The sequence below is a fragment of the Octopus sinensis genome, linkage group LG1 (genome assembly GCF_006345805.1).
Source record: "Octopus sinensis linkage group LG1, ASM634580v1, whole genome shotgun sequence".
NCBI lineage: Eukaryota > Metazoa > Mollusca > Cephalopoda > Octopoda > Octopodidae > Octopus > Octopus sinensis.
The window spans coordinates 166,281,939-166,309,359 of NC_042997.1; the positions used below are offsets into that span (position 1 = coordinate 166,281,939).

At 34.3% G+C, this 27,421-nt stretch overlaps 2 protein-coding genes across 2 annotated transcripts in view; one reads left to right on the plus strand and one right to left on the minus strand.

Annotated features, from left to right (window-relative positions):
* LOC115210788 (protein disulfide-isomerase TMX3) overlaps positions 1–27,421 on the minus strand; it is a 125,631-nt gene that overhangs the window by 18,642 nt on the left and 79,568 nt on the right. The window lies entirely within an intron of this gene.
* Positions 7,667–27,421, plus strand: part of LOC115210795 (techylectin-5B) — a 32,579-nt gene continuing 12,824 nt past the window's right edge. Inside the window, exon 1 of the mRNA XM_029779534.2 lies at positions 7,667–9,054. Within this exon, the coding sequence (XP_029635394.1) occupies positions 8,406–9,054 (649 nt within the window). The 5' untranslated portion in view covers positions 7,667–8,405. The remainder of the gene's footprint in view (positions 9,055–27,421) is intronic.

Genomic DNA, 27,421 nt, shown 5'->3' on the forward strand with positions numbered 1-27,421 from the left:
AGATAACAGCTATTAATCATATCTAATAATCAACATCAAAATACAACCAGCCCATCTTAACAGTGAGTTCATCTTTATATATTTGCATAGTTTCTGAATTATTTCTAACAGAGATTGATAACAGGAATACCTTTCTGGCAGTAGTTATTCAATCAGAAATAAAGAATTACATTCTTTACAACAGTTTGAAAATAATAATAACCAGCACTGCTATGTGAATCTATATGCCTAAATGGTTGCTTAAATTGTAGATAGTTCGCAGTCTTAGTTTTCATAGCAATTAGATCATTGATGGAGATATGAACACATAAGTGAGGTAGGTCAGAGGAATTTGTAAATTAGTTATTTGCAAGTATTTTTGTAAGTTTAAATATATTGTGTGTTATTATTTAAGGACCGATATAATTTTCCTGTTAGAAGATGTAAAAAATTGCATCTGACAGAACACACTAGTAAGATTAAGACATGATAATTACAAGAACAAAGGAATGCAAGATTAAATGTCTAGCCCCAAAATATAGAATGAAATGTCCATAGAGTATTTAATTTTAACACCACTGAGGTCACCATCATATTCACTCAACCAATTCACTTCTACATTTAATGCACTGATTACCTAAAACTGCAGGCATATTTATAAAAAGGTCAATCAATGTATATAGTTAACTAAAACATATATCCTAAGCCAATGAGGGAGTCACTATGAATTTTTTTAAACAGAAGAAAAGAAGTATTGGGAAATATAGTTAAATAATACAGGATAACCCCAGCTAAAAACCTTTAATATCATAGATCTGCCTGGTCAGAGATGACCTGGTGTTAAACAACAACATACAACTTGATAGTTGTGTGCCCAGGAACCCAGACATTTTAATAGATTTTCTTAGTTCCCAGTCTTGTCACATCTGCCTTTAATTATTCACCACTTGTGACTTTAACCATTTAAAATGAAAGTACCTCTTTTTTTCTTTACTTGTTTTGGAAATTTACTTTATTCTTCACTTCAAGGCTATTATGATATATTTTGATACAGAACGACATTAAAAAGAAAAGAGAAAAGAATGATGTGATGAAACAGAATAAGAGAGAGAGAGAAGCTTATAAGTTATCCACCTTGATTCTCATGTTGCTGCTACATGAATGATACATGGAGAACACATCAGCCATTGAAGAACATTAAATCAAATGTGTAGAAAAGACTGACAGAATGTACAAGAGAAAAATAAGATATACATATTACACTATATTTCAGAAACTATGTACATATAGAGGCTTGTTCACATTTTTAATTCCCCTTCAGAATTAAACAGATAATTTTGAAAGGGCAACATAAATGCACGCTTTAAGAAACAGGATGTTATATTCGGAAGTAGGACTAGAGTCAAAATGTTGTAGGCGATAAGAGAAACATAAAGATCCTAAAGAAGAGACACCAAATCTCCAAATCTGACTGCCATTCAAAGAACCCTTTGTATTCTCATGTCAACAGCTAGATACAGATATGTGAGGACATGACTGTTTCTAAGTTCCAAGTGCTTCTTTCATCAGAAAGATCATTAAGTGCAAGAGCCAACAAATAAGACTGCTCACTACCATCACTAACTCACAGACTCCACTCCTCCGGAAGTTGAAACAGACTAACCCTAATATATGAAAGCCTCTTTTAAACCAAACAGTAGAAATCAACATTAAACAACATTTTATCAACTTCAGTTTATTTTTCAGGCTTATTTACATTTACCAAAAATTGCTTATAGACTTATACAGTAGCATTAAGAACCCAACAATAATACTAATTTCCGAAAATTATATTACCAAAATTACTAGTAAACTAATTTGTTTTAGTAGCCATAATATTCAAACCTTAGCAACAAAGTTTCAGTGATACCGTAGTTCCAAATTCATGCTGCATTACCAAAGAAAACATGCCAAAGTATACATGATGCACGATTTACTGTAGTACAATGACAGAGAAATTATTCCCATCTAAAGTAGGTTTAACTTGTCAACCTATTACCAGTGTAATCTTACCCACACAAAATGTATGTCACTAGTGTCACTATTATATTATTTTTATCTCCTAGAACAATTGAGAGATATTGACCAAACTATTCTAGATTGAATGCAAATAGTGGAGGGGAGGTCTCTTTCTCAACTGCCTCTCTCCTCTCTCTCTCTCTCTCTCTCTCTCTCTCTCTCTCTCTCTCTCTCTCTCTCAAACATTCATTCATTCATTAATTCTTTTCACCTTTAGTGAATGAACATTATTGAAAATTATGTGCAAATATCAGGTTTTACTTTCTTTTCCCTCACAATACTCTAATCTTGACATAATTTATGACATAATTTAGGCTATTTATGCCAAAATTATGCTATAGGCAGTGCTAAATAAACAGCTTTAGGTGCAACATGTTTTTTTACAAGTGCAATATGTTCTTGACAAAACTAAGCTTTTGTTTAAGCTGTTCCACAACTGAATTTTCTTTTTCATAAACTTTATTAGAAATTATACAAAATCTAATCCACAACCTTTATGCTTTTCAGTTTTTATACTATCTTTAAATAAATCATCATCATCATCATTATTATTATTATCATCATAATTATTGTTATTGTTTTTATTAAGTCTGGATAAAAGGAACAGTTATCATAAACTTTGCACATCATCCTAGACTAGTAATTTTAGCACCATTAATGTTCAGTGCCTATAGAGAAAAGATGGGCAAGGAGAGTATTACAATGATACAATTCCAAATAGGAATAGTTGAGCAAAGTACTCAATACATGTCTGAGACACTAGAGATGACAAACAGAAGTAGATTAATCATTTGGTATACATCTTGCTTTTCAATCATGCAAGAACTTCTGTAGTGGTAAGAGAAGAAACAAGGAGAGGACACACCATGTTCATGAGCACATGCTTGTTGTTATTGCTAGTGCTATGTTCACACGGATGAAACAGACTTAAGATCAAAGGTGTTTTAATCATCATTAACCCATCTGATGATATCTATGTCATTTCATTTTTAAGGCAGTAAGTAGGGTGTGATGAGAAAGATTTGCTCCTTCTTTCTAGCAGGTCAGGCAATGCATAGAGGCTTCCTCGGGATGTTGATGAGTGAGGGTTTGCTAGACAGTTGGTGAAAGATCTAGAATGTCAGTGTAACAAGTGTTCTGTTCTAATTATGTGAGCAGCAGCAGTACATATAAGTATACTTCGTAATGGATCAACAACTACTCAAAATCAAACTATTTTCTGACCCTGAAAAGGAAACCTAACTTTTCTAACACTTATTTTATCTTTCATCTCTCTGAAGTTTGATAGAATAACTTCAAGAAATATAATGGAACAAATTCAATCAACTATATTTCTCCTACTTCATATATTAAAAAAAAAAAGAATCTCACTATCCAGTCAAAAATAGTTAAGTATTAGACTTAATATTTTGCTTCGGTAAGCATTATTTAGTACGACATAATATTATATTATCACTGATATTCTAAATATTCCTGGCATCTGATAAACATGATCACAGAATACAAGTTGCTGCTGTTATTACAACTTATGTTAAGTTTAATAAATAGCTTTTGGCTATGTTGGAAGTCTGTATATTTTAAATGTTAGAAATTTTAATTTATGTTGGTATCATATGACAATTAGGCTGAAATATCTAACAACATTCAATAGAGCAAACAGCTTCACATATCAAGCAGCTTTATATTACTGTTGGCATCATATATCAAATGACTTTATATCATGTTATACAGTAGTTTTTAAATATTATTAGTATCAATTTCATAATTTGTATTATTGAGTAGTTATAATCAGTTGCTTTCATAGTAACTAATGTAATGCTTTACTATTTAATGTTCAAACCTTATTGTATGTAATCCCCTTTACTCTGTTATAGGTCAATGAATAAGTACCAGTAATAAATTTTAAGTTGAAATTCTGACTTAGGATTTCTACTTAGAACATCAAGGCAAAGAACTAAATGCCAAACAAGCCAATGCAATCATTTGGCCTACTAGAAATAAGAACCAAATCTCTCTCAGATTATACCATACAATTTGAAAAAAGAAATGGACATTTGATGATATGGTTTAAGATGGATTCTTCTGGATGAGAGAATGATGCCAGTAAGAAGATAATAATAAGAGGAGATTGGAAAAGTTTGGCAATATAGTCAGAAGACCATCCAATAGCTACGTAGCACTGGTTTCCCACCATGACATTCCAAAGCACCTCTGTAAATACCACAACCTCAGCCTATGTCTGCACATTATTAGCTATAACATACTAAGTCTTCAGCAGAGAGAATATTAGCATCAGATGACCCATCTGACCAATGGAATGTGTTCCTTAAACAAAAAGCAAGAGAAGATGGCTCCAGTTTGATCAGATGAAAGCTGGAGTAATGCATGACAGTCAGAATCATTAAAACTCTCTGCAAAAATTTTTAATTAACTTTGTTTCAAATCTCTCCCTCTCCCCATCTCTTTCTCTCTTGAGTTTTTTCCTTTGAGCAAATATATTTCTTTTTAATTTCAACTTAATTTCTTTTCATTTCCCTCTTTAAACAAGCAGCTTACCAACAAAAATTATTAAAAAGCATGAAAACAAATAATATAAACATTTATTTTATGTTTTTCTTACTTAACACTTGAGGGTGTGTAGCATTTGCACAAAGGAATTATAATAATACTAACAAAATATGCTGCAAGTAATAATGCATTTAAGGCCATAGGAATATAGTCACAGCCATTTAAGAGAGAGAGAGAAAAAAGAAGAGAATCAAATAGATATGGAGTAAAAGACATTTTTATACCAAAAATTTTAATACCAAAATAAGGGTCGCCACAAGAAAATAGAAATGGTTGACACTAGCTAGAAAAAACCCCAGTTCAATGAAACATGTAAGGATTTATTTAACCAAGGCACGCAGCTACTTTTGGAATGGAAAATATAAGTTCAATTGAATAACATGCTTGCATATTGCATGTTCTTATTTTTGAGAAACTCTTAACAAGGGATGAAAAACAAGGTTGATCTCAATAGGATCTGACCAGTGACATGCTAAATGAGATGCTTAGTACAGGAATCTACTACCTCAACCCTGTTTTCTTTGCCTAAAGTACAGTTCTCAGCTAGATCCTTCTTTCCACTTCCACTAGGCTTGTTGCTTATATTTTATACTATGTTATTACATCATCATCCAGCTCTAATGGCTCACACAATTAATCAAAGACTTAAAGTAAATTAACTGACACATTATAAAAATTTATCCAAATAAATCTTTTGCACGATGTTAAAAAAAAAACTCAAGCTTGTCCTCATTTTCCATCATCTATGTTTTTTAGCTAAAATTCCCTAAACAGATTTATATAAAAACATTTCTTCACATTGAAGGTCTAACAATTTTCTTTTCCCTAGTCAAAACAATGTTCATTTTGCTCTTAATCTGCCAAACAGCCAGTTATTTGGCAAGCTTTTTAACATTTCTCTTACATATTATAACCCCAATACATCACAAAACTGCAGAATTTTCAATTCTATTCTTTTATTCCTTTTTATTCTTTTACTTATTTCAATTATTTGATTGTGGCCATACTGGAGCACAACCTTAAAGGGTTTTAGTTGAAGAAATCGATCCTAGGACTTATTCTTTGTAAGGGTGACAAACACCAACATACACATATAAATACACACACACACATGATGGGCTACTTTTAGTTTCTGTCTACTAAATCCACTCACAAGGTTTTGGTCATCTTGAGGTTATAGTAGAAGACACTAGCCCAAGGTGCTTCACAGTGGGGCTGAACCCAGAACCATGTGGTTGGAAAGCAAACTTCTTACCACACTTCCACACCTGTGCCTATAATGGAACAAATGCGTTAATCTTCTTGATATCAACTTATCTGACTCTGCCTTTAGTTTCCAGTTTTAAAATGATCCAAATTAAATATATTCTATCAAAATTTTATGCTTATTTTATACCTAATAAATTCTTCATTATTTTCAAAATTTTCTGAAAGAAAGGCAGTGTATTTTAAGAGAAATATGGTAGCAAAAGAGTTGAAACACTTTCAAGGATATAATACAACTCTCCATAAGAACACTCTCTCCAAAATACAAATAAAAGTACCTGCCCATGAACGAAATACTAATATCCCCCCACAGTATATGAAAACAATATTTATTCCTATAGCCAATAATAACAAAGATAAGAAACAATAAACATGCAACCACCTGTCAGTCTAGAGTTTAGATATCTTGATAATACAATCGGGACATCTTGAAATATCAGCACAATGAATCTGGAGACACATCAGTGTAAAGGAAAATCTTTACAACTAGTAATCAAAACTAGACTAAATTTGGTTCATAAAGTACTTATTATTCTTCCCATTATGTCCACCAACCAGAACAGTACCACCTCTCTAGACAGATTTGTGTTTCTATCGCCCCAAGTTTTTGATGGAGGTCTAAAATATTTACAGGGATGTAAATAGTGACAGAAATAAATTCTCAATGGGACAAAGAGAGAAACAGATTTATAGAAGTAACCGGCTATGTTTTATTTCCTCTTTTGAAAAAAAATTGGGAAAGAGAACATATGTGTTTATCTATAGTTGCATAAGTCATATGTATACGTATATCTATTTATATTTATGTACATGTTTCAGCAAGTATTTTAGATGCGTAAATGTATACATAACTATGAGTATATATATATATATATTATATATATATATATATATATATATATATATATAATGATAAATCTCAGAGCGAGTTATAAACAGTAGCAGTAACACATCGTGACGCATATTTGCCATTTGAATATATATATATATTTGAATATATATATATATATATATATATATATATATATATATATATATATTTATACACACGTGTGTGTGTGTTTGTGTCTGTATATTTATATATATATCAATTTGTTTAATTGAAAATATACATAAGGGTTTATGTTTGTTTTTAAGTGTGTGTATCACTCTCTGCCTACATGTCTAGTGAGTTGAGGTAACTATAATGTTATGTATGATTAAACAAACAGGCCGAAGTCAATATGCATTTATATAAGTGGAAGTATTTAAACTGTGTACGTGTGTATTTGTCTGCCTGTCTCTGTACATGTGGTTTCTGGCTTGTTTTCAGAATTCCATCAGCTTCCTCCGCCCAAGGAAAATATCTAAACTACTATTGGTAAGGAATGTCAGATGCAAGGGGGTTTTCCTGACTACAGCTGGGTCAGACCATATGCAAAATACAATACGGGGGGGGGGGGAGTGTTTTAATTCTGAAAGTTGATTACATCAATTCCAGAAAATACAAATTCTCCACTTGCAAACACACATACATACATATTTTATACATACACACACACACATTATATTACATTATATTAAATTATATTATATTATATTATATCATATTATATATTATTATACTATTTTTTTACATATACATATTTCAAATATACTTTATTACTGAATGCATATTTATTTTCCTGTAGATGCAACACATGCAACATGAGACACGCTTTCTACAGAAAATTATTACCAGCATACTGATATGTTGTGATAAAGGCGGAGACAAATCTAGCCCAGCCTCTCAAATTTACTCAGCATTTCAGCTTACTTAGCTAATTTTCCATTCAGTTAGTTTAACACCATGAGATATGTAAGAAACACTCTAAATACATTGGTTAACAGTTTTGCTGGGGGAACACCCATAGAAAAGAACCCCTTGATAGTAGACTATTTGTTTTAGTGCTCCTGGAAGAACAATTAATTGAATGTCTATATATAAATGATTGAAACAGGAAGAAGGAGAAAAAAAGCAACAAAAAAGGGAAGTAGGGAGGAGACAGAAATAGCATATGAGAGAGGTATTAGTTAGTGGTTCTATGTTTTATACTGCTAGGCTGTACATTTCTATCTCAATGTTATTTAGAAAGGGGAAACAAGTATACACATTTTAGATAGAGACGATCATTCAAACAGGAAATATTAAACAACCAAAAAAAGTATTAAAAACAAAACAAAAACAAATTGACAAAATGCACATATTTAGGGGAATGACATGGAGATAGATATCTTGTGTTGACAGTGATGAGCTTTGGAGTAGTAAGCTATTGTATAAGGACATAGAAAGTATCAAAGAATTTACACTGGAACAGAGATAATTCCAAAGAAAAATATAAGATATATTTTCAGTGAATCACTAGAAATAGGGAAAATACTATCACTATAAGCAGGGAATATACCACATTATTCTGTTTTAGATATATTCTTGATTCAGTCTACAACAACACCAAGTGACTAAGTAACTACTTTCTAAACCACCTTGAAGTCAGTCAATTAATACTCACACCAACATGTTCATCAACACAATAATTATTGGCCTCCTTATCTTCTTGCAAACTTTCCACAAAGGCTGGGATACAGATGCAGCAGCCCACAATCCCATTATAAAGAAGAAAAGTAAATCAGCTTCCGTTAGGAGCACTAAGTGTGCGTACACAATAGTGGTTAATGAAGTAGATGCTTCTCAGTGTCCAGTGATGACACAACCAGTGCAGTCGGACCATACAGTAAATGGAAAAACTCAGAAAAAATCAACAGTGTCCTCAAGTGAGGTGCATGGTTTAACTTCAAAGATCCATAGTGTAGAAACTACCCTGTTAGGTGAAATTGTCAAAAACCGCGAACTAAACACAACACTGACTCAGCATAGTATCATGCTAGAAAAGGCAGAGGACCGGTTCCTGAAGTACCAAAACAACTTCACGTCGCTTTTCCGAGCCATCATGTTTATGGAACAGAAAATCCGAAAACAGAAGGAAATTAGTCGCAACTTGGACAACAAGCTGTCTAACATAATGCTTGATGTTGTGGAAGTGAACAATGTACTTTCACGGAAAACTCCGGGCCCAGGAACAAGTCTCAAAGACAAACAAATCAAAGTAGAAAGTGCAGCACATGTAAGACAATGTGGAATTACTGACGACACAGAAATTTTCCAAGGTAAGCTATGTTTCTATGCTGGGTGCAACGATGCATTTACATGTGGCTGTGATGACAAGTATACATACATGCTTGCAGCTAACACTACATATAAACACACAATTACATGTAATAGGGATGACTAGTGCATACATGTGTACATACATACATACACACACACACACACATATATATATATACATATATACATACATATATATACATGCAAATATATGAATATATGCACATACATCTACACACACACACACACACACATTAGAAACAAACTAAAAAATGACTCCTTGACACCAGAATGTTGGATAAAATAGTATGTACACGTATATATTTCTCAATACATTGTTTTAGAATAATTAGAGTGCTCGCTATTCTGAAGCAGAGCTGAAATTCTGTCATATGATATGCATGCTAATTACAGTAAGAAGATTAAATACTGATATTGTGATAAAGTGATACTTTTAGTTGAAAATTTAATTTAATTTTACATATGTACATCCTTAGATTACATTATACACTCGCATTGTCATTATCATCTTTTAACACCCAAGCTCCATGCCAGCATGGATTAGATGGTTTAAGAGGAACCCATGGAGCAAGGACTGCATCATTACCATGTTCCAATATGTGTGAGTGTGTGTATACATAATACATATACATACACACACACACACACACACACATGCACACACAACAACATTAATAATATATTAAGATCATCATCAATATTTTATGTCTGCTTTCCATGTTGTCATGGATTGAACCTTAATGACAGTCCAAGTAAGTTCTTATTGAGACTTACTGCCCTCCTACAAATATCGGAGGACCATGACTCACTCTTATATTTCAATTTCTGGCTTGTTTCTGTGGTTGGACGTCCTTCTCACACATACACACATTGCCACAATGACCAATATTTACAGAATATTTAGTTACATCTGGCAATAATAGATAATGAGCACATGTATTCATTCATTCCGCATGACTGAGAATCAAAGTGTGTGTATGCATGTGTGTGTCTTGTGCACATGCACAAGATGGCACATGTGTATACATATGTACACACTTATGTTCATATAAAGAAGTTACCTACTTCAATTTCCAATTTCTTAAGATTTTTTTCATTAATGAACACTAAAATTATGTGCAAGTGCACACACACACGTGGAGGCGCAATGGCCCAGTGGTTAGGGCAGCAGACTCGCGGTCGGAGGATCGCGGTTTAGATTCCCAGACCGGGCGTTGTGTGTGTATATTGACTGAAAACACCTAAAGCTCCACGAGGCTCCAGCAGGGGCGGAGGGCGACCCCTGTTGTACTCTTTCATCCCAACTTTCTCTCACTCTTTCCTTCCTGTTTCTTGAGTAACGCTGCGATGGACTGGCGTCCCATCCAGCTGGGGGAGAACACAAATGCCATAGAAACTGGGAAACAGGGCCCATGAGTCTGGCTAGGCTTTAAAAGGGCGAAAAAAAAAGGCACACACACACACACACATACCACACACCTGAGCATGCATTTACAAGAAGAAGAAAAAAGAAACAAACAAATATAGAGTAGTAACGCAATATTCCAGTTCCTTCTTTTTAAATTTTGTGATATATTCAAATGAGGGAGTATTTTTGTTTCTTTTTTTAATTTTCAAACAATATTATAAATTGATAGTGAATATGTGTATGTGTCTGTAAAACCAGCTGCATAACATCAAGAGAACCAGAAGAAAGAAGAGGAGGTGAAAAAGATAACAAAAAAAAAGTTAGCATGAAAAGAAAAGAAGACAATTGTTACTTAGGAGTGAGGTTGTTGCTAAGTTGTTATCTAACAACAATGTCAGCACTGGTTGAGTAGATTAACTTTTTTGTTAAAGAAATTAGATATATCCACACAAAATTTCATTACTTTTAAATTGGAAAACAATTTTATATATAAATCTATTTTTTGTTGACGAATGTCATGTTTGAAACAATTTTTTGTTGAGATACATCAAATTTACAGAGGCAATATGACTTGGAGAAAATATAAATTCTATTTTTTGGTAGAACAAAATTACTAGAATTACCCTCAAAAATTTTATTTCACAGTTAAAGGGTTAATAATGATTAAAAACATCTCCAGTACTAGCCATCCAAATTCTTTTTCAGACATGATGTATCACCAGTGGATTCTTAATATATATATAGGTGCAGGCGTGGCTGTGTGGTAAGAAGCTTGCTTTCCAACCACATGGTTCTAGGTTCAGTCCCACTACATGGCACCTTGGGCAAGTGTCTTCAACTATAGCCTCGGGCCAACCAAAACCTTGTGAGTGGATCTGGTAGACAGAAACTGAAAGAAGCCTGTTGTGTGTATGTGTGTGTGTTTCTTGGTCCCCCTACTATCGCTTGATAATGAATGTTGGTGTGTGTACGTCCCCTGTAACCTAGCAGTTCAGCGAAAGAGACTGATAGAATAAGTACCAGGCTTACAAAGAATATGTCCTGGAGTAGAATTGTCCAACTAAAGGTGGTGCTCCAGCATGGCCACAGTCAAATGAATGAAACAAGTAAAAAAAAGAATAACAGAAAATATATATAAAGGCGGGGGTGATGTGATGAAACATTAGCTGTTGTTTCTAGCAGGTTGAATAACAACAAAGAACAAAATGAAGGTGGGAGAAATTTTGGCCACATTCACACTTGAAGGTGCCCACAAAATAGTTAAGTTTTGTCATCAAAACAATAATGTAATACAAATTCCATTCATATAAATTTATATGTAGAATTTAAGATGAATTAAAATTTTTTTTCATAGTACACATGTACCTCTATAGTTCTTATGTACTTTGCCCCATGTACTAAAATGGTTCCTACTCTTATTTAAGAGACTTCCTTAGATATTGAACTACAGCAGTTTATTACTGAAACACTGATTTTCATGTAAAAAGGAGTTGGGAGCTCAAAGGACTGATATAACAACTACTTTTCTTGGAGTCATATTTCTCAAAAAAAAAAAAAAAGGGACATTCTTTGAAAGGGTAAAGGAAAATAATGAAAAATATAAGAATAAATATTTTAGCAAAATTATGTGATGTAGGTTAAAACTAATGTAAAAGTACTGAGACATCAACATGAAGCCTAACTGTCATGAATTGTCATGAAACAGCAAATTATGTTTGTGTGGGTGAGCAGAAAGAGAGTAGAAAGGAGGGGAAGGGAGAAAATAAATGACAGGCAAGAGAGTTTTAAAAAACCATTTAAGATATAGGAATTATCAAAACTGAAAGAAAAAATAAAGAGCAGAGGAAAGGGAATTAAGTATAGATTGTGATGTCCAGATAATTCATCAATGGACACCACAGAGAGCACATGGGAAGTGATGATGATGATGGTGGTGGTGGTGGTGGTGGTGGTGGAGGAGGAGGAAAAAGAGAAATTCCTTATATTCCATTAACAATTTTGAAAAAAAACATAAAAGCTTTCCTTTATTTTCTTTTTACCAGCTCATGGTTTTCAAAGACAAATTTTTTTTTGTTGGGGAGGGGAGGGCGCTGGATTCTGTACTGGTTGGGCAAAATTTGTTGAAGAAAACAAATTCAAAATAAACAGCATTTTCCTGAAAAATGATTCCAAGAAGAAAAAAAAGTAAAAACAACTTTAGAATGTTCAAGATGTTAATGTTGAACTAAAAAGTGTTCTAACAGTGAGTTTTAATTAAATATTCAAAGTCTGTTAATACACTCTGTGTGTCTATGTGTGTGTGTGTGTGTTTGTGTGTGTGTGTGTTTGTGTTTGTGTGTGTGTATGTGTGTGTAGCAGAGTGAACAGATGTAAGGAAGAAGATGAATTTCTGGAATACGACAAATATAACAGTTAAGATAAAGAATTATGTGTAGAAAGTGCTCAGCTTAAATGTCAGTAATGCCTTCTCACTACAAATAATACATTAAAAAAGAGAGAGAGAGAGAGAGAGAAAAAAAGGAGTGAGGTTAGATACCAATTTTCCTTAGTCAGCGTAAAAGAGTGTTGTAGTGAAATATAATTCAGTCCCTTTCACAAAGCATACAAATATTACATTCAGGAACCATAATACTAAATTCTTGTCTAAATCAACATATGCAGAAATAGCTTAAGTTAAGCATATATTTAACAAATGTTGTTTCCTGGGTTCATGCATAATATGCACACACACACACACACACAGTGTGTGGTTGTCTCTGACCTCTTCAACTGTGAATGAATCTCTGGCATTACCTTCGGAAACTACCATCTTACTGACCTGGAATATGTGGTTGATACCACTCTATTCAGCAACTCAACTGACCAGCTCAGGGACATACTGACCATTTACAGAGAGGAATCAGCAAAGCTTGTCCTTCAGGTGAATTGGGTGAAGACCAAGCTGATGCAGGTCAGTGGTGCCTCGGACTGTCCCCCTCTCCATATTGGCCCTGATGTCAAGGAGTTTGTCATCTCCATCTACCTGAGCTCCATTTTCCCCAACAATGGAGACCTGACCCCAGAAATCAAGCACAGATGTGGTTTGGCTGCAGAAGTCATGTACTCCCTATGGAAGCCCCTTTGGTGCCACAGCTCTATCTCCTGAAACACAAAACTCTTCATTTACAATGCATCTCCATTCTTCTCTATGGAATAGAAATGTAGCTCTTTACAAAGACCTTGGAAAATAGAATCAACAGCTTCAAAAACAGAGCCCTGAGAACTATTGAAAACATTAGATGGTACCATTGTGTTTCCAGAAAAGAACTGCTTGCACACTCTCACCTCATAGCTATCTGCTGCATGCACTAGTATAGACATATCCCCTGCCTCCCACCAGATCATCTTAACAGGACCTTACTGCAGGCTGGAAGATGCCCTGTGGCAGGCCTCACACCAGATTGCTGGACATGATTAACACTTTTGTTACTGTATTTATTTTAAATGCTCTTTAAATATAACAAAGGATTTAGTAAAATATCTTAGTTATCATTAAGCTAATGTTAGAAACATAAATTGTGACTTAGGTTTGGTGGAAGATTATAATTTAAAACTTATGGAAACAAGACATTTGTACTCAGAGCCAGAGCCGGTTTCAGCCGGGTTGGTAACAAAAGGGTTAAGGAAGATCTCCAGAAGCTCAACATCATCTAGGAAAATGCAGAGGGATTGGCATGGGACTGCCAGTAACAGGGAGCACTGATGGGCCTGGTTGGCTCTAAGAATGATGACGCCACTGAGACCATCAGTCTGGGTTAACCCCAACCCCTTCAAGCAAGAGCTTGAAACAAGAAGCAAACAAGCACACACACACACATCATCTTCATTTGTACATTCACTTTTTCTATGTTGGCATATTGGGCAAGACTTACGGTAGTCTTATTCTCTGGCCAGATATCCTTCTTGTTGCCAACTCGTGCCTACTTTTCAAGAAAAGGTATTTTTATTATCAGTTATTCAACTAATATCCTCATAATTTCAACACATAGACAGAACAATAGACTTCCATGCAGTTTCCATCAACCACTCACAAGACATTGATTATCTCAAGGTTATAGCAGAAGACACTTGCCCACAGTGCCACTAAGTATGATGGAGCAATCATCCTAACTTATCTTCCAGCAGCCAGGTGACTTAGACATAAACAAAATGAATTGAACCCACTTATACCCTATGTAATTTGCATGATTTAAACAAAAATGAGTAAAAGGGAATACTTCAAATGGCCAGAGGCATGTATTTGAATGATAGACAGGTACATGTATATCAGATACCATACACCATTAATTCTTGAATTATTTAAATCACCTCTACCTCTGGAGAATTTGTCGTAATTACCAATTAAAGTTCCATATGGTGATAATGTATATTGAAACAGAAACGTGTTCATGATTGTCCTCTTATCCCTAGATATGCCTATCCTTTTCCTTAATGACACGTCAAAAGAATTTTTGATTCTTCTCATATGGCATCTTGTGTCATCTTACTCATGTAAAGAAATGCCTTCAGGTCAGTCTTCACCACTTCATCTGAAGTCTCCTTGGTTTCCCTCTTCCACAGATCTCATTCAGCATTTCTTTATACATCTATCTTCCTCTAGAAGCATCATATACCCATATCATGCAATCTTCTATGTGGCACCCTACATCTGATACCTCTTATGTTCAGTTTCTCTCTCAGTTTACTTCTCCTCCATCATCCACAAAGACTAATATTACACATCCAGTGCTATGCATTCATTTCATTTCTTTCTACCCTTCACAGATCCTATGTATTTATCACCTACATCTCATTATTAGGCAGCATAGCACGTTGTTCACTCTGATAAAAAAAAATAGAGGTAATAGCTCCCTGAACTTTTTATTCCAATTTGTTCTTACTCTGGCTCTATTATGCATTCAGAGCAGCTATCCCACCCCACCTGCTAAGTAGGTCATCCAGGTCACAAAAACTGTCAACTACTTCTCAAGAACCTTCCAAGCCTATAAGAGAATAAATTTTCTGTGCCCATGTGCACCTGCCATATATGAAATCTACCTTCTCTGTTAAACTACTTGCGATTTCATTTCAATTCTTATGTGTCTATAGTTTCTCTGAATACCAAGCATAGCCATTTCTCTGATGGAATCAGAGTTTTGTCATCTGCCCTATTTACTTATACTTGATTCTTTGCTAAATCTAGAGGACACTTGATTCTAAATTTTACTTTCTTGCTTCAAATTTCTTCAACACAAATCTGGAATTCCCTCATTAAAACTCCTCTAAAGGACTACAATAAACAATAGTTAACTAAAGACTGATCAGTGATAGGCCACTCTAATGTTAAATTGGTTGCTAAACTCATGGTTGATTCTCACTTTGCTGACAACATCTCAACCATTTGTTGACTACCCCAGCTTTCTTAATGACTAATAGATCACTGTGTATGTGACCCTGGTAGACATCTAATCCAACAAATGACAGGTGTAGGGGCTTCCACTTGGTTAAATACTTCTACAATTGTTTCATGAGCAGTATATCTTCCTTGCATCTTATCATTACTAATTCTCTTCCAAATCAATTAAGCTATAACTCTTTCTGTGACTTTCATTACTTGGTCAATAGAGTGTCTTTTTGCTCTTATAGCAGTTGATAATGGTGATGCTATGTCAGTCCTTGTGTATGACACCGACCTGTACTAACTGATTTATTATGCAGATGACTAACCCAAACCCTACCTTCCAAGAGATTTTGTGCATCACAGCATAATTCCTATGTATGTACATACACACACACATGCATGCATGCACACACACATATTGTGTATACATATATATATATATATATATATATATATTGTTATTTTTGTATCCAAAATGCAGATCATTAAATTAAATAGAGCTGATGAAATTTTTGGAGTCATCCCAAATATACCCAAAAATTGGTCTAGTTTCTAAGATGTAGGGCGCAACTGGGGTCCCGAGAGAATATGTGAGCATATAAAAAGAGAAGCTGTATCTCCCAAACAAGAGTTCACAAGGCAAAGCCAGTGGTATATTTTAGGCATCAGCATTCAAAGTATACTCAAGGTGCCAAAATGTATATTAGCTAATCTTAATGTTACCAGGTACTTTTTATGGCAATTACTGAAACAAATAAGGCTGTGGAACAAAAAAAGCAAATGTGATGGGCAAAAACCAATGTGATTTTCAGATCTTGTTACCAAAATAAGTGTCTGACTAAAGAAAAAAAGTCATTACTACCCTACTAATTACTATAGGATATAGAAGTTCTTGTAAAACTTTGCATTTGTTTAGTTTTCTAGTTGAACTCTTTCCACTATGTCACTAATTACGTAAAAACAATTCTCAAATACAAGTCAGCAAAATAATTGTACTGCTGAGAATATTTCATCCCTCACATTACACATTGAGAAACTCAATTAAGCATCAACTTATTACAATCTCCTTTTCATAACACACAAGCTGCTCCTTATCTGATGGCAGAATACATTTTATTGACTACATATGTAGACATTATGTAAACTTCTTCCAGATACAACAAATAATAGTAATTTTGATCCATTCCTAGCAAATATTATTTTTCCTTAACAAAATTCTTGAAACTAAGCTAAAATGGAGGCTACCATGTTGCTGTGTTTCAAGACATATCAAGTTTTTAATGGGACAAACTGGTAATAAAAATGTTGAAACTTAAATCTAATTATGATAAACACCATTGCTTGTTCTTTCTGTTATATATAACAACAAGACTTGAAGATACTTTCACTCTGATTAGTTGTTGATCTTTTTCTTAACACCGGAGTACTACTTACACAGTTGAGATCATGCACCAGTTCCTGACCATACAAGCACAAACATTTTGGACCATATCATTAAGAGTCTGATTTTGTTCAGTATATAAGAAAGGAGTAATAACCCAATACAAGTAATATTCCCTCTCTCTCTCTCTCTCTCGGAGAGGCACAAGCACCTACACACACGGCAGTAACTTCTGCCTACCAAATTCAATCACAAAGCTTCGGTCGGCCCAGGGCTATAGCACAGAAGACACTTGCCCAAAGTGCCACGCGGTGGGACTGAACCCGAAACCATGTAGCTAGGAAGCAAGTTCCCTAACCACACAGCCATGCTCATATATATATATTATATATATATATATATATATATATATACAAGTGTACCTAATGCAAGTAATAAGTACACGAAGAAAAGTTACAGTGAGATCTCCAGCAACTTGATAGGAAATCAAAGCTTAACTGTTGTAAGTGTACATGTGTGAGAAAGAGAGAATGAAAGAGAGAAAATTTGCTTATAATCAAACCACTAAAAATTACTTTGGTCTCAGAAAAACATCAAGAAAGCTAGAAAAACTGAAGTAAATCAAACATATGCATGCACAGTTTTGTTTCACAGATAAAATACAAGAACATGCAAAGAACTTATGAAACATTTTGTCTGTCTAAGGTAGAGAATTAGTATCATATATGATAACTTTACACTTGACTAATGAGTATGCTTTTGTAGTGAAGCAGATTCTAATGGGTTGATGATGTATGTAACATTAGTAAAGTCCAAGAGGTTTCTGTAGAGGAGCTAGGTAAAGGATTAAATTTTAGCTAAATAAATTAGATAACTTTATTACATATCAGAAGTACAGTATATTTAATTACCATTATACATGAAAAGGACCCCATGATTAAAATTTCAAATAATCATTAAAAACATCAACTTAAAAATCATACCAAACACATATTAGCACTCTCTTAAGCTTCCCTCAACCTAACATTATAACAGGTGCTATTATTTAGTATAATATCAACTGAGGGCAACAGGATGGTGATATGCCAGATCTAATGCTTTGCATTATTGAATTATGTTATTGGTTATGCTAAAAGTAATACTAGAGTTGACTTTGCCATTCAATTTTCTAGAAGTCAATTAAATAAGTAACATACAAGCATTAGGGTTGATTTAATTGACTACAGCTCTATCCTACAAATTTGTGACTTTGTAACACTGTTGTAAGCATGTTCATGATAGCTGAGAGGGTAGAATGTTGAAAGCTCAATATTTTACATCCAAAACCTTCTGAGGCTGAGCTTTATTTACAAATAGGGTTATATATAATGTACCAGTAAGATACTGGGTTCAATTATTTAGCATCTTGAAAAGTGTTTTGTCCTTGTTAAACTTAGACTTTGTTTTGGTGTCCAATTAAAGTGCTGTAGTTCCTATAGAGAGTCTCTATGTGGTCACTTGATCTGCTATATATTGCAACCAAATTTCTCCAAATCACACCTTACCATCTTAGGAAAAAGAAAGAGTATACACAATGAGTAGAAAAAAGCTGGAATGCCTGTAATCATAGGTTTGCTGCATCAGGATTGACAAGGATCTAAATAACTACAGCCTGTGCAAAATGGGAAGAAAAAAAAGATCAAAACAATGATATCATATACTTTGATACTAGCAGAATTTCAAACTTCTGAATTCCTTGAAAATTTAAAAACACCTCCTGAAACACATTCTCAGTTAAAAGATATGTAATCTACAAGCTGTAACAATAGTTTATTACAGCCCAGCTAAAAAAATCCATTAAAGTAATATAATACAGAAATAAAGTATTGCCAGTGCCGCCCCGACCCTGACTGGCCTCTGTGTCGGTGGCATGTAAAAAGCACCAACTGATCGTGGCCATTGCCAGCCTCGCCTGACACCTGTGCCGGTGGCACGTAAAAAGCACCCACTACACTCACGGAGTGGTTGGCATTAGGAAGGGCATCCAGCTGCAGAAACACTGCCAGATCAGACTGGGCCTGGTGCAGCCTCCTGGCTTCCCAGACCCCAGTCGAACCATCCAACTAATGCTAGCATGGAAAGTGGACGTTAAACAATAATGATGATGATGATGAAAGTGCTTCATAGAAACTTATGCATTTGAAATGATATAAAGGCAGTGTTTCAAATGCATCATATAACCTTATCTAAGAACATTTCATTTTTAATCTAGATTAAATCAAGTGGTATGAAAATAGCCAATAGCTGGAGAAGACAAGAAATCAACAGGTCAAACTACTTTAGACATTAAAATGGAAAAGAAATGTAAGAGATTCACATGTTGAATGAAACAAAAACTATTCTAAAAAGCAAACTTAGATGGTGGTCAATACTTTGTGAATTCTTAATTGGATTCAAAAGACTGTGGCTACTATCAAACTAAGTACAATCAACCAAATGCTGCATTAGACTTCTTAAACAATACAAAGCCATCTGAGACTGCCTCTAGTTCTATAAGATAAACTTCCTGTTTTAACCCTTTAGCGTTCAGATTACTCTGTCAACTATAATGCTTATTTATTCACATTGTTTGAATTAATCAGGTATTATACCACAACTTCGAGGCTTCGATGATGTGATTGTTTATTTTTAGACTGACACTGTAGGGTGGATGTGAGAGGCCAGATCTGGCTGATTTGATGACAAAACAGAAAGAATATTTTGGCTGGATATGGCTAGTTTAAATGCTAAAGTGTTAAAGTAATCTAAATTAAAACCTTCCAGCAAAATTTCATGTTAATTTAAGTTTGAAACACCAGATTAATAAAGACAGTTGTTTTACTAAATTCTTTGTTATTTTCAAAATTAATTGAAATAAAGGAAGTGTATTTTAAAAGAAATACAGTAACAAAAGGATTATATAGATATTTAATCCAATTTGCCACATTTACATAAGCATGAAAACTCAATTTAAAAAAAAAATTTAAACTGAAAATTAGTCACATAATAATAGAATTAGCACAGGAAAAGTCAAAAACACTCACTCTAACACTTACTAAAAAACCTTACAAAAATGGAGCAAGTTTTACACGATAAATGATTGTGTAGTGTTGAAGAATAATAATAAAAACTAAAAAAATATAGTCTTAATATATTCCTCTTGAGTTACCTCTAACATTAGAATTATAAGAAGTAAATGGAATGAAGTGGAGAAATTGAAAGAAAGCGATAGGAAGGTAATGTTTTCTTAATATTAAATAGTTTGACAGGTTTCATTACTAAAAAGAAGATGAAAGTGAGAAAAACAGACAAATGTTAAATGTTAATTATGTGTTCTTATACACACATACAAGAAAATCAAGTAGAATTTTATTGAAGATAATCATGAACATGCTACCTCAAAGAAGGTATATTTGGCACTAATATTGAGTCTTGTGTATTGCAGTTAGTTAATGTATGTTCTTTTATGTATGCATATATGTATGAATGTACACACACATATATACATACAGAGAGAAAGAGAGAACACAAACACTAAGAAATTCTGGGATGATGCCAGAGCAAGATTGCTTAAAAGGAATTTAGTTAATTTTACACTGAATAAACAATGTAATTGAAGCAAAAGAAAAATAAGTAGAATCCAAATAAATTTTTTCCTTTAAAAAAATACCCACCTCCCCATCACCCTATATAATACATGCATATAAGATATTCAAATTATGTAAGTGTTGGATCTATTTCTACTTCTGCACATGCAGAGTTCAAATGGAGAAAAGTAGAAACAGGAAAAATGATTTTAAATAGTATTAACACATGACAAATAATAGATGATTCTGTTACTGTAGTGAGAGAGTTTAAGAGGGAATTGAAAATAGATAAAATGATACATATGGGACTTGGTATGTGAATGAGAATTCATTAATGTTTTATTCTGGCACACAGGTAGATTGTATGTGTGTGTGTGTGTGTGCGTGAGATCATTTAGTATCCATTTTTCATGTTGGCATGGGTTAGACAGTTTGACTAGAACTGGTAAGCCAGAGAGCTGTACAAGGCTCCAATCTGATTTGGATTGGTTTCTATGGCTGGATGCCCTTCCTACTTCTTCACATTTTGAATAAATCAATTTCAACACAAATCATTAAAAATAGTCTTAGACATAAAGCCAAAGACTTATGAGAAGGGAACCAGAAGCATTTCCACAACAGTCTTGTGGACATTCTGATACAGATCAAATAGTTCTAGCATGCTATAACAGTGACAGATTCAGGTTGATCTATTCTGATAAATGATTAAGTGGAGTTATTTTAAACCTTGATTTGACAGAAATATTGCAGGGTTAATCAAGAATTAGATAAAATGCCAAACTTGAAACTTTATTCCTTGGTTGTTTTCAAATACCTGTGGTTATAAACATGTTGGAGAACTGTCACAAGAATGTGGATAGATGTATGCACATCCAGCCATCTCCTTCACCCACTATTCTAGGGAAGGTTGTGGGAGCAGAGTCCTTAGGCACCTCTTCAGTAGGAAGCAACCATCATTATACTTTCCAGCTGGACTCCCAAGCAAGACCAACTGAGACAATGGATATTATCCAACTATCTCATTCTTGATCTACCCCTAGATCTTTTGCTAGATGGCTCAGCTTGAAGAGTCCATTTTGCAATTTTTTCCTGCAACATTCTAATCACATGTCCATAATATCAGAGTTGCGACCTCTAAATGCAGAGATGTAGCAACTCAACCAGGAGAGACTCCCTGATCTCTGAGATATGTTCCCTGTCAACTAATGTTATTCCGGAAATCCTTCAAACGAACCTTATTTAAATCACTTTGTTTTGCAATCATACTTTTTTGGTCATTACCCAGCATTCATGACCATATGTAAAGACAGGCACAAAAACCAAGTTGAAGATGGCAAGTTTGGCTTTTTACCTACCATTTAAGAAGAAAGCTGGATATAAGAAGCATCATATGTTGTGTGCAAGAGAGAAGACGGCATTGGTTTGATAATGTGATGCCTATGGATGAGGACAGCTGCATAAAGAAGTGCCAAGCTCTAGTAGTGGAGGGTACTGTGGAAGTGTACTTGTGAAAGGGATGAAGTGGTGAGAAAGTATCTTTGGATGCTGGACCTCAGTGAGGAAATGACAAAGGGCCGGGAGAGGCAATTTGCTGTACTTGATAAGACACATTAAGCTAAGTAAAATCACTGTCATCCATACATACAGGCTTGTCCTTTCATGGCCCAGTACCACTTAAAAAGCACCTGTGCTGGTGATGCATTAATGCACCCATGCCAGTGACATGTAGAAAGACCCAACACATTCTGTTAAGTGGCTAGCATTAGGAAGGGCATCCTGCCATAGAAACCATGCAACAAACAGCTGGAGTGTGGACAGCTCCCTCCTAGCCAGCTCCATGTTAAACCATCCAACCCATGCCAGCATGGAAAGCAGATGCTAAACGATGCTGATGATAATTACTCTTTTGATGATGGGATGCTGGAGCTGGTGCATTACTGTGCCAACGCACAAAATTTTAGCATCCATAAAAGACAAGTATCACATATGAGAGAGTAATATGAATGCTAAAGGGCTAAACGCCACTTGTCTCAGCATGCACTGAATGGGTTCGCTGCTGAGTGCTGCGAGGCAGAGATGAGAATTAGCTTTGTGAAGACTGAGACATTGGTCCTCTCAAGAAAGTCTACTTTGGGCATTTTGCATGTCAGTGGAACAAATTTCACATCTATGTTAAAATAGATTGGAAGGCTTAAAAAATATCAACAGTTGAAAGATTTAACTCTTTAGCATTTGAACCAGCCACACCTGGCCAAAATATTCTACCTGTTTTATGTTCAAATAGGACAGATCAGGCCACTCACAACTACCCTACAATGTCATTCTAAAAATAAACAATCACATCATTGAAATCTCAAAGCTACAAGATAATGCATGATTAATTCAAAACAATGTGATATGGCCAGTTTACATGCTAAAGGGCTAAACAAACTGCTTAAACAATAGTTGTAGCAAAACTAGAGCAGGTAATCTATGGAAAAGTATTAGAAACACCTTGTTACATCATCTCAATAAAGAGTGACACTTGAATATATTAACCTCTTTAACACACACTTATAAAGAAGTATTTTTGTGTTTTAAAATTATGTCCAGTTGCATAAACATAATCAGTGCTTAAAATAGTAGGTAATGCAAGCGGGAACCTAAAACATAGTGTTGATATATGGCATCTAGTCGCTACAAAAATTAAACACATTAGATGTGTCAGCAAAAGTTAGAGTCAGCAGCAGGGAATTTATTGTGAGGAAAATCCTATAAAGTTATGCAATCAAAATTTTGAATCAGTTAAATAACTCCAGGCAGTTACTAAATGAGTAGAATGTGCTGAGAACACCAATAAATTAAGATGACTTACAGAAATAACTATGGCTAAAATATAATACTTAGTGGAACCACATATTGCCTAAATTAGCTTTATGTTAAAAGTCACACTCTCTCTCTCTCTCTCTCTCTCTCTCTCTCTCTATCTGTAGACGTTTGTGTGTTAAGGCATATAAAATAAAATAGATAATATATGCTGTAATTAAAACATTAATTTACTGAGAGCTGAAGCTTCACACAGTTGCTATTCCAAGTTTTCAACTTGATTATCTATCAAAGAAATAATGCAGAATTCAGTCTGGCACAATGAGACCTACTTTGACAGGTCTTAAAAAGTATGGGCATAAGCCAGACCATCAAGTGAAGAAGTCTTTCACACTCAACTGATTCTGATTTCAATCTCAATGTGCAGTATCTTGGGCAAGTTACTTCTACCATAGCCTTGGGTCAACCTAAGCCTTGTAAATGAAATTAATAAACTCAAATTGTGCAGAAGCCTACTAAATGGGCTACATCTGATTTTGTATGGTAGACTTAATCCATTGCCTGGGTTTAACACTACCACATCAGCAGACTTCAAGCTATTTCAAGCATTCAACCAGGTCTCTAGACTGTGACATGATTCCTTCCTCCCTTTTCCTTAACCAATCTTTGAGGTTCTGCAAAATGTTGATGAGCACTACCATTCCTCCACTGACTAAACCATGTTTTTATTTTTTTTTTAGTAACATTAATGAATTAAACGAAATATTTATAACTAAATGTAACATTAACCACAGCTTGACATAAAATATATCTTAGATAACACCACAGCACTCACCAACATGATAAACAAGAAACAGATTCTCATAAAAGCTTAAATCCTCAGAGTTTACCATTTTTTTTTTTTTTTTTTTGTGGGGAGAAGATTAATAAGAAGTCATGCATATAAAATGAAGTAGTTCCAGTTACTTCACTTAAGGTTATTCAAGTTTTCTATTAGCAAGTGAATAAGTGCATAAATGTGTGTTTGTGTGTGTGTGTGTGTGTGTGTGCAAGTGTATGCTCATTTTTATAAGACTTATGTGTATATAAGTAAAAATTTACCAAGTTAAATTTTCTGTTTAACTAAATTCCTTTATGATAAGATACTAATGTGCTGATCTATATTCAAAGTTCAGCAAAAAAAAACCATTAGAGTAATCACCAGGCTTAGAGCAAGACTAATATCTCAGATTTCAGACAGCAAAATCTAAGAAAATTAGCAAAGGATATGCCTTTGGGCATTACTAGACTGTGCAAAACTGCAAATATTTCACTAAAATGTGGTAATTATCCTTGTGTAGTCGGGCATTGTTGTAAAATCAACCATTTCCAGCATTTTTTGCATTTTTCTGACCAATAGTAGCAATCTTTAGGTCACAATATCTCCAAAAATAATTGATGCAATAAGCTGAAATTTTGCATATGTATTACTTTGATACTTGCCTAAACACTGCTCTAGTGTGAGTAGATACACTTCAGTTGTTCATCTTCCAGAGACACTTGACTGCTACTACCCAGGGGTCAAAAATGCTTGAACTGCTGCATAGGACTATGAGCAACCCTACAATGAAATCTAGGCCATCTTCATCAATGTCTTTGATTCAGCATCTAGTCTGTACCCCAATCTGTAGGCACTCCAAGTTAGAGCATATTATCTTTGATAGTTTGGTGGAAAAGGGTGTGTTTGCCTCATCTGTCATTTTGAATTTATAATTAGGTCATGAATAGATAATGTGGAAATTTTAATATTATGTTTTTGATAGAACTAACATTGTTCTTGATGTATGCCATATTCAGTTTGCCTGTGCTTTATTCCCACTGGGAGAAAGCATCTTCAATTTAGGAGTGTTTTCCTACATCTGAGGTGCTAGTGTTGCCTTACGAAAAAAAAATAAGTGCTGGGGTCAATTTGTTAAATTAAAATTCTTCATGGTGATACCCCAGCATGGCCACAGACTATGTCTGAAACAAGTAAAAGAATTAATGAACATCTTTATGTATATAAATCTGGTAATAATTAAAAAGTTAATTGTTTATAATTAATATATATTATATTAAATTTACATCAGGCAAATTAACTTAGCTGTTAGATATCTATTTCAACAATCCTAACCAATCAACCTAACATGGGTGACTTAGGCCTGGTGGTTCAAACATATGACCAATAGCAATGTTTAGACTAGCATCCAGCTCAATTTTATTAAAAAATAAATTTTATCAGTATTTTTTTATCTAAAATATTATATAAAATAATTATTGCTAGCATATGTTCAGAGCTAGAGCAAGACTAAAAGTTATGATTAACACCATTCCAATTAGCCAAATCAGTGACATTAACCCTTTAGCATTCAGATTACTCTGTCAAATGCAATGCTTATTTATTCACATTGTTTTAAAGTAATCACGCATTATTTTGTAGCTTTGAGATTCCAATGATGTGATTGCTTATTGTAGGGTAGGTGTAAGAGGTCTGACCTGGCTGGTTTGAACATAGAACAGGGTGAAAATTTGGGCCTGATATGGCTGAATTAAATACTAAAGGGTTAAAGAACCTCTTGTTATCTCATTAAATGAAAAAGAAGCTTATGAATCCACATACTAAAAGATGTGACTTATTTCCCCTTCACTTAGTCTATACATGCTGAACAAAACAGCTTTTTTACCACCACATTTATATACATGTTTTCCAAAATGGATTCCAGAGATTTTTTTCATTTTTTACTTGTTTCAGTCACTAAACTGCAGCCATGCTGGGAAACCAACTTAACAAATTTTAGTTGAACAAATTGACCCCAGTATTTCATTTAAACCCGGTACTTATTCTATCAGTCTCTTTTGCAAAACCACCAAGTTATAGGGATGTAAACATACCAGTAACAAGTGTCAAGTGGTGAACGGAGGGGGGGGGGGCAAACACACACACACACACACACACATGATGGGCTTCTTTAAGGAGGCTACAGAAGTTACTTGCTCAAGGTGTCATGCAGTGGAACTGAACCTGGAACCATGTGGTTTGGAAGCAAATTTCTCACCACACAGCCACACCTGTACTTATATGAGATATGAACAATATTAAAAGATTTTGCCACTAAAACAGTGTAAACTTTCTATCAAGAACTTTATGCATTCATTAAGACAATATATATTTGTTTTGTGTGTGTGTGTGTGTGAGCAATGGCGTGTTTGTTTACAATGCATCCCACAGTTCACTGGTTACATGTTAAAATCAGTGAATTAAAAATACATTACTTGAAAAACAAATAGTTGACAACAGGAACAGCATTTAGCCACAGAATACTGTCTCACTGACTCTTGTCCAACACTTGGAAAAGGCAGACATAAACCCATTGATGATGACAATGAAACCGACATTAATGATGAGGGAAAACTTATATCAACTAATCAAAGCAGACTTTAGAGTAGCAGATAATACTTTAATAAGACTGAAATGTGTAGATGTCCCCTTGACAATAAAAATAAGATTTTTTCAGTAAGTACTTAAATTTTGTGAAATTAATTTTTTAATTTCTTGAAATTAGCTCTCCTATTTTTTGAATGTTGCAATCAATTAACCTTAAGGTTTTCGTTTTCTACGGCTTTGTGGTTACTCTATAAATAAAGAATTGTGCCAAGATGCCCAGATTTTATAACAATGGTATTTTATACAAAAACTAAGATTTCTGAC